The sequence below is a fragment of the Geospiza fortis genome, unplaced genomic scaffold, assembly GCF_000277835.1.
Source record: "Geospiza fortis unplaced genomic scaffold, GeoFor_1.0 scaffold213, whole genome shotgun sequence".
NCBI lineage: Eukaryota > Metazoa > Chordata > Aves > Passeriformes > Thraupidae > Geospiza > Geospiza fortis.
The window spans coordinates 642,960-652,365 of record NW_005054399.1 but is presented as its reverse complement, the minus strand read 5'-3'; the positions used below and the strand labels follow the sequence as shown (position 1 = coordinate 652,365).

The 9,406-nt window shown below is 49.0% G+C and overlaps 1 protein-coding gene across 1 annotated transcript; it reads right to left on the bottom strand.

The window, feature by feature from the left end:
• Window positions 1-7,116: 7,116 nt before the first annotated feature.
• On the bottom strand, window positions 7,117-8,220 carry LOC102036486 (chemokine-like receptor 1). The gene has a single exon (XM_005425993.3). It carries the CDS (start codon window positions 8,200-8,202, stop codon window positions 7,117-7,119), a length of 1,086 nt encoding a protein of 361 aa, XP_005426050.1. The 5' UTR covers window positions 8,203-8,220.
• Between the last annotated feature and the right edge of the window lie 1,186 nt (window positions 8,221-9,406).

Sequence of the window (9,406 nt, the reverse complement as noted above, 5' to 3'; positions counted from 1 at the left end):
CAGCCCCCCTGCTCCTGGGCACCGGGACGGGTTACAGAATCTCAGAGTTTTAGGCTTTTAGAATCGTCACTGTTGGAAAAGACCTTCAGGATCATCCAGTCCGACCGTCAACGCAGCAGTTGAACGAAACCACATCACCCACTGCCAGATGCGAGTGCCTCTTCCGACATCTCCAGGTGTGGTGACTCCACCACCTCCCTGGGTACCTGTGCCAATGCCTGGCCACACGGACAACGAAAAGAATTTTTGTAATATCTAATCTGAATCTCCCATGTGTCAGCTTCCAAGACCAGCCCCCCTCCTCACTACAACATCCTTTCAGGGAGTTGAAGACAATTATAAGCGCTATGAGCATCCTCCAGAGTAAACAAACTCAGCTCAGCCATCCCTTATAAAATATATTTTTCTAGACTCATCATGAGCCTTGTTGACCTTTGCAACAAAAAGGGAAGTACAGATCTGAATCCGTAGCTAGGAGGATGGGGGGGACCCCAACACCACAATGCAGCTGCCCCCCCACCAAAAATTAACCCACAGTGCAAAATCCATGTGGAATAATGCAATGATGTCCACAGGGTGCCATGATTTAGGAGCTCCCACATCTGCATTCCCACCAGAAAGGGATGGAAGGGTGGCTCCATCCCCACTGGACACCAAGCTACCATCTGGCCTTTGCCATCAGCAGTGTTTATGGAAAAAGAGGCATTTCTGCAAAGTAAATTAAGAACAGAAACTATCAGTGGCCTCTCAGTTCCTTGTCAAAAGCGCACATGATTTATCCAGAGTCCTCTCAGGACTGTCCTTGCCACATGCATCAGTTGAACTGCACAAAGATTCTTTTGACATCTGAAATGAGGCTCTTATTTCAGTCACCCTGCTTAAAAAGAAAAAAAGCTTTATCCCAAGACACGCCTGACAAAACTGCTTTGAGGAAGCTGCAGTCATCCCACACAGACACACATCCCTCCTTTAAATACAAAACCCAAACACCATGTTTTTTCCCCAGACTGCGCAGTTAGAACCTGTTTTAAATTACACTTCTCAGTACGCCCAAGTTGAACAGCATTTTGTGGATAAGAGTTCTAGCATTTAGCATAAAGCTACAAAGGTACTTTCCACTGCAGCTTTTCTCACAAAAAGCAATTAAATTTGCTTATTCCTGGACTGCAGGGTGCACTGGAGCAAGGCTGATCATCCCAGCAGATATTTCTGCCCATGCTGGCCTTCACATAAAAGAGGAGGAAAAGCCACAGGCAAGCTTACCAAACATGACTGCAAAGGGACAACATTAAATTCATAGTTTGAAACCATGTTTCTGCCACTACAAGCTGTGTTTTCCACTTTAAATATTCACAGGCCAGTGTTTTCCCCAGATTTCACATTTGTTTCTTGCTTCATGCATTCCAAGACTTGGTAGTTCCCTTTTTTGATTGTTTCTTTCAGCAGAGTCGGTGCTGGGGAAGGAGAAGCCATTTAACGTGGAGCCATGGAGCAGATGTTGAGCACTTCACTGGCAGGCTCACAAAGCCAGGACATCTGTTAGAAATATGTGAGCAGAGAGGCTATCAAGCCTCTTAGATGCTGCAGTGATCCTCTGCCTTTCCTACATCCTTTTCCAAATTACACTGAGGTGTAAGGGAATAGTCCCGTCCCTCACCACCCCCATCATTCCCAGTCCATGTTTTTCTACTTCCAGGCTGGTGCTCTCACACAGTCGATTCAGGATCACTGACCCAAGCAGGTTCTTTTTTTGTTTCAGGGTTTTCAGGACAAAAAGGAAGGGGGGTGAGCTTTTTGTTGGCCTCTTCACAGAGCAGCAGAGATTTCTCTTAGCATCAGTCTCCCTGGCAGGATCCCGCTACAGGCTGGTGTAGCACAGCAGTTTAATGCAGAATAACCAGAAACAACACATGGTGAAGCACTGAACCATAATGCAATTAGCAGCCTTCCCCAGAAGCATTTTTCAATACCCCAGGGCACTCAGAATTTGCTGACTGTTTGATTTGTGCTGCCCCAAATTCCTGACATTGCTTAAGCAGACCACAGGACCAGGAACTAAGTGATCCTGTCTTCTGATCCTTTTTTTTATAAGGCTACTGTCTTTGTTTTCTTGGAGAAAAAAGATCAATTTCTTTCCCACCTCTGTCTTCCTGATCAGAGGAACACCAGTTTAAATCTCAGCTCCCAAGGGAGAGGGATTTGTTAATTTGACAATACTCTATTCAAATGCTAAGTGTTCAACGAACACTTGCTCCAAGATGAGCACATGGATTTTGTTTCATTTGCAATGATTCAATTAGCAGCCATCTAAGGAATTCTGAAAATTTGCTGGGTGTGAACACACTGGCTCTCAGAGGTTTGTTGTTCTTAATCCAGATGTGACCCTGGCAAGCAGAGATGTGCAAAAAAACTCCCCCACACCACACCTGGTCCAGCCAAGGTGAAGGGCACTGCTCATCCTGCACTGGGCTGACTGACAGCCTGCATCCATCACCTGAGAAAAGATAAATGCTGCTGTCACCCCAGCTCCTGAGCTCCATCCATCACTGCTCAACCAGTTGGCTTTTGTTTGTTTGGAGTTGTTTCTGTTAAAAAAAAAAAAAGGATATTAAAGCTCACCTACCAAACCAGCTGGCAGTGAGAACTATCAGACATGTTGCACCACAGAAACACAATTTCATCCTGATAGGTTTGGTCTCTCCCAACTAATAAAAGCATCCCAAAAACATCCTCTACCCTACACAGCCCCTGTGAGCCCCCAGGCAGGTTCTGCAGCACGCAGACACCTCCACACTGAGCACAGACCAAGAGCCATCACCTCCCTGCTCCCCTGCCTTCAGCTTTATTGCCTGGGGGACAACTGTGTCCAATTTCCAGAAGATTCTGCCTTGGATACGACCCAGCTAGGGAGGCAGAACTCAAAACCACTATAAATGCATTTTGGAATTGATGGAGGGAGGTGTAATTTTATCATATCTTGGGAGTGATCTGGAAATAGCATTCCCCATGTCTGGCAAGCAAAGTGCTTTAATAAAGGTCCTGGAGCAGGGAACACATCTTCTCTGTGTCAGGGGCTGTGGCAGTACACAGCACTCATGGCTTTATCAAATATTACTGCTTGGCTGTCTGTGGGAAACAGGCACAGACTCATTTGTCACAGTCCTGTTCCCCCTGAGTCACAAAGCTCTGACTGAAGGCTCCCTTCAGGGGTTTTTTCCTGTTTCTGACTGCGCTCCCAGTTCCGGATCAGTCTGTAAGATTTAACAGATCTGCCACACCAGCCCCAGCACAGACACGGGGTTATCTCCAACCAGCCTCCAACAAGGGGACAAGAGGTTGTGGGAATACCTGGAGTGTGACAGGCTCTGCACAGACAGACAGCTTGAGCTGGATATCAGGGTGAGGGTTTGGACAAACGCTGCACCACCACGCTGGTGGTTCCTCTTGTTTGATTCTCACATTCCCTCTGCTTTGCTGTGCGTGGGCAGCTCTGTCCTGCAAAGTCTGTGTAAGATCCTGTTCACGCCAATCACCTGGTGTTTACAGGTGTGGTTTGCCCTTTGATTGGCCTTTAGGCAAAATTGGTTGGACTGCACAGTGAAATCATGTCATTGTAGGGAATTTGAACAGCTACACAGTCCATGACAAGCACTAATTAGTGCTCTGTTCCTTTGTCCTACCGACTGGGGCCCAGCATGATTTGCCATTTGCCTCACTAAGCTGCAGCTCCTGTCCAAAGAGCATACAGGCACCGTGCCCTGTGCAGGCATTTAGTGAGCACAGCAAGGGTTTGACTTGGTCACTGCAGAGCAACTTTGCAGATTAAAGCAGAATAGAGTGTATGAGAGCAGATCCTATGCTTTGCATGCACAACTGTCAGGTGCGAAGAAAGATTTGGTACCAGCCTTGGCCCATAGACTAAAAAGGAGCTGGAAGAGGTGTAGGTAAGCAGCAGTGTATTCTGTGTCCTCCCCAGTTTGGTTCTGAGCAGGACCAGCAAGAGCAGATTAATGCTCATACTGGGAGTGGGACCCTCACCCTGCTGCTACACCAAAATAAAGGCTGAGCCTTACCCAGGACTCTTCAGCCTACCCCTCTTACTGACACTATTACCAACATCTTCACAGAGAAGCTTTCTACCAGAACCTCTCCTCTAATTCACTGTGTTATTTCCTGCCTGATTTCAGCAAGCTCTGGAAGAGGTTCTGCTCTCAGACCTCTGTACACTACCTTTGACCTTATCAAACAAGTCAATCCCCCAAGTTCAAGATTGGGACAGTTAAAAATTTTACTCACCAGGAAAGTCTCACCAGAGGAGAGGCGTGGGAACTGTGAGGCTCCCCAGAGGCTTTTATTGTCTCATTAAGCTCTTCTTAATGAGAATTTCCTCACGTGCTGCAGTGTCCCTTCCATTCATTTGCATTCACTATCCTGCTGATGGTACTTAAAGCTGTCTTAGCTCCCACTCCTTCCTCTTTCCTCATAACTATTCTGAGCCCGTTTTTTATCTCCCTGATCTCATACAGGTCCCAGGGAGAAAATACTTTCTCCTCTTTTGTTACTGCTTGCCACATCCTCCTCAGCTGGTTTCCTCCTTGCCATCTCTGCAGCTTCTCCTGGCTCCAGAGTCACCTGCAATAGTCTCCTCCAAAGCAAGGCAGCTACAGCTGCTCCTGGTGAGATCCTTGACTTAAATGCTCACTAAAAACTTGCTTGTTCTCTCAGCTAAGGCTCCCCAAGCACAGCCTGGACCACAAACACCTCAGTGCCTGCACCCTGAACACAACAGTGGCTCTGCCCATCTCAGCCCGCTGTTTGTAGGGGCAGGGCTGTCGGATCGGCCCCTCTGCAGGACCAATGAGGCCTCACCCCAGCAGGGCAGCGAGTTCAGCACCCTTCTCAATGACTGCAAATACTGGGGGGTTCAGGCTGTTCCACTCCTCCCATGGCATCTGAAAGAGCCTTGACAGCAAAGCTGCATCAGAGGGGGAACAGCTGCCAAAGCAGCCATTCAGCCTCCTCTGATTGCCTGTTGGAAAGTATTTCCCCATTTTTTTCATTCAAGCTTTTCTAGATAAGCATATGGCAAATGGAAATATCAGAGAGAATGAACTGCCTCCTAGTTGGGAATGAGGGACTGACAGTTATCCCTGTGATAATGAGATAGTCTGAACATGAGGGAACTCAATACAATGGGAGATTTACCTTGGAAGCAGTCCCTTGGCAGCCTGGCCTGTCTTGCTGTCAGCATGGTTTCCCATTGCACAAAGAGCAGGGATCAGATCCAGGATGCCAAATCCATCTCTATCCCAAGCTCATCCTGCTCCGTTACCTACGGCTTTTCCATGGTAATTCCTTAGATCACCAAGACACTACTTCACTTAAATCATGTTGTCCCGTGGGAATCTGTACCCACCTTGGATCTCCAAATGACCCAGAAAACTTTCTGCTTTCTTTCCTACCACAAACCAGGTCAACACTTCAAATCCTGACCTTCAAGGCTGCCAGGGTTGAGGAGAGAGGCAAGCCAGGAGTCCAAGGCCTTGGTCCAACACTCACGGAGACTCTTGTCACAAGGAATTATGTGGACTCTGCAAACAGATAAAGAAAACCAGAAAGAGCAAACCTGGGTCTGCAAAACCTTGACATGGCAATCGATGCTGTAGTTTACATCAGGAGCAAGTAAATAGCCCCAGAGTTACGTGCTGCATGGCAAACATTGCAGTTTTATCTGCATGACAGACAGCAATTTGTGACAAAGGTTAAATCTCTCTGTTCACTCAGGTTTGACGTATGATGGTTGTGTTACATTCCCTGTTCTCAGCGGGTTTGTGCATGCATGTGTGTGTGTGCCTTCAGGATCATGACCTTCATTCAATACTGCATGGCCCAGCAGACCCATAATTAATCCCCAACATGTTCAACTGACAGCTCTCATTCATAACATCATCCATGCAGAATAGTGAGGTACGTGTAAATTCCTACAATCTGGCTGGGAGTCAGAGATTTTCCAGCCACCGGAGCAGGGAGGCTCCAAGGCAGGTTTCTGACAAGATGAACAGGACAATTGGTAGGTTGGACTAATCTACAGGTAAATTGGATAGGACAGGAGAGGGAGGTGTGATACAGTTGCTGCTCGCTCAGCTGCTGAGGATGGGCTGGGAGTGACCACACCTCAGTGCTGTCATTCTCTGTTACGTGACCAACATTTTCTACTCACAAAAATCTAAGAGGTCCAGAGGCTTATGAAGCCTGTAAGAAAGTCCCCACCTTCTTCACCCTGGACAGTTTGCAAACATGAAGCTTGGCCAGACTCAGCTCAGCCACTTGTTCTTCTCCCAGTTACTGGTTTTCAAATGTACCTAAAGGTCTGAAACCCAAATAAACCATAACCATTGTCTGGCAATCAGATCCGTGTACCCCAGACAAATCCTCACGCCCAGGTCATGTCCTGTGTGCCTCACTCATAGAGCTACTGCTAATACCAGTGGTTTGTTTCCAAATTCTAGATATTTAATCTTTTTATCTGCTTGTTCTGTTACCAAAGATGAACCCTGCTTGGTCACGTTGGATCAAGTGTTTATCCCACAGGCAACACAACAGGATGGGTATGTTTTACACAAGTTTATTGGGGGGTCAATATTCATTCACCAACAGCACAAAATATCAGATCTCTGGTATTTAAGGGCTGGGAGCATGTCAAACACAAAGAGATTAGCATTGCTCAGAAATACATCAAATCTGAGTAACAGCAGCACAACCACTGATTTTTCCTGTCTGAGGAGAGAAAAGATGAGTGTCTTACTCACTATTCCATTCCCTACAAAAATACATACAGCCATTGCATTTAACTCTCTTTCTATAAAGGTTCTATACACAAGAGTCAAAAGGCACAAGGAGTAAAATGCTGCTACTTGGACCCACCTTGCTGCAGCTCCAGAGAGCTCTTCCATCCCCATTGTGTGTTAAATCACAGCATATTTGAGACATCTCCAAAACACAAAATCCCACCTCGTTAGCATGGGTAGCCCCTCGCAGTCCCCAGTCCCACGATTTGAGCTCTGAAATGAGGGAAAATGCAGAGAAAAGAACGGCCCCTTCCACAGCAGCACCTGCTCAGACCCTCGGCACCTCCACTTCTGAGGCAGACCTGGACTTGCGCCGGCCGGTCAGGCTGCCCAGGACCGACTCCTCGCTGAGGGCCCCCTCGAAGGTGGACAGGATGGACTGGCGAAACTTCTCCTTGAAATCCGGCCCCACAAAGACGTACAGGATGGGGTTGATGCAGCTGTTGAAGAAAGCAAGGCTGGAAACCAAGGGGATCCCTATGTAAAGGGCCAGTTTCATCTCATGGCTGGAAGAGTTGTTGGATATTTCCAGCAAGGAGAAGACATGATATGGGAAATAACAGAGGAAAAATGAGACTGTGACAGCAATGATGATTCTGTAGGGCTTTGCAGAGTTGGCCAACTGCCTTCTTTTCAGCTTGACAGCCACGACGCTGTAGCAGATGAGAATCACCGTGAAGGGGATGAGGAAGCCACATAAGAACCGCGTGATGATCATCACTTTGTGCCGCATCCTCCACAGCCTGCGCGTCTCCTCCAATGTGTAATCATCGGAGAGTGCAAAATTATTGTAACAGCTGGTAACATTCCTGGAGCTGACCAGGGTGTCCCGAAAGACAAGGTATGGGGAGCTGAGCAGGACAGCCAGGAGCCACGTCCCCAGCGCGATCCTGGCTGCCAGCTCCGGGCTCCTGTGGTTGTGAGACCAGACGGGGAAGGCCACAGAAACGCAGCGGTCCATGCTGATCACCGTCAGGAGGAAGACGCTGGCAAACATGTTGAGGAAGGCCATGGTGCTGTTCAGCTTGCACAGAAGCTTCCCAAACGGCCAGTGGAAGCCCAGGGCTGTGTAGGCGATGCTGAGGGGCAGGAAGAAGGTAAAGATGAAGTCAGCTATGGCCAGGTTGAGGAACCAGATGGAATTCACTGTCTTCTTCATCTTGAAGCCTGCAATCCAAATGACGAGGCCGTTCCCTGACACCCCCAGCAAACAGGCGATGCTGTACACCACCATGGAGAGGATGTGCATGGCCTTCTGCAGGCCTGAGTAGTAGTCATGGTCAGTGGCGTTGTCAGGCTGCTCCGTGGGGCAGCTGGCAGAGAACGGGGAAGGGGAAGAAGAGGTGCTGTCCATCACTAGCAAGCCAAGACCTGGAATCACAACAGAGCTGGTATCTGCTGCTCAAGAGAGGTGAAAATCTTTGTGAGCAACTGTACACAAAATGTGTATGAAAAGCTAGATTAGATTAATTAATTTATAATTAATATAAAGTCCCTCTCTATAGCATGTGCAGCCGCACCTCACAGAAACCACCTTGGCCAGAGAAACCAACCCCCATTTTGCTGTTGATGTCAGCGTGTCAGAACAACACCTTCATCACCAGCCCACAGCAGCAATCCAGCATGCACCAGCAGCAAAACCATGGAAACCCAGATCCCCCCGCTGTGACCAATCCTCTTTGGACGACCAGTAACAAATTATAACAGCAAAAACTATCTGGACTGGTAACAATGATGTTAACAGACCATTTCTTCACCAAGCCCCTTCCAGGGAGGTGCAGAACAACACCTGAGCTATATCCGAGTGTAACCACAGGCCCTTTACCCACCCACCACCCTCTGGTGAGCCCACCCCCTCTCCTCGTCTCTCTCCTGTCCGTCCTGGCACTTGCCTTGGCAGACCTGGCACCGTGCTGTTCCTTGGCTGCTCTGCCCACTGCGGGTGGTCTCACCCTCCTGCCTGACTCCCCTTGTGCTGCTCCTCTCCAGGGTGACTCACACTGCCTCGCCTCATTTTCCCATGGCTTGGGATCACAAGGAATTTAGTAGGATCACTTATTCCCTAATCTTCTTCCTCAATTTATGGTGTGTTGATTTAACCCCTGAAGCCCCAGGGGGTGCACGTTCTCTGGGGGCATTTGGCCAAGCCCACCCACTAACTCGGATATGATGAATGAAGAAAACACGGCCGCTCTCCTGCCTGCACCGTTCACCCCGTGGCTGCTCTCCCTCCTGAGCACCCCAAATCCCTCTGGGCACCAGAGGGGGAACAGGGCCAGCTCTGCTCCCCACAACAGCAGCAACGTGCCCAGCTTGTGCCAGGGCCTGGAGACACGGCCTTGGCTGGGGGGTGCCTGGAAATGTCCCTGCCCACTGCACAGTGTTGGGGTGTGCCATCCTTCCGCTCATGGGGGAAGTGGCGGGACACTGGGAACACCGCAGGGCTGGCGGAGAAGCACCTGGGGGTGCACGGCAGGCAGGGCTGGAGCTGTGGGTGACGGCACAGGGGTGACAGCACGGGGGTGACGACAGAGGGGTGACGACAGAGGGTGACAGCG

Bases quoted from the DNA above. Each gene is read 5' to 3' on its own strand.
- LOC102036486 (XM_005425993.3), bottom strand. From the start codon at position 8,202: ATGGACAGCACCTCTTCTTCCCCTTCCCCGTTCTCTGCCAGCTGCCCC.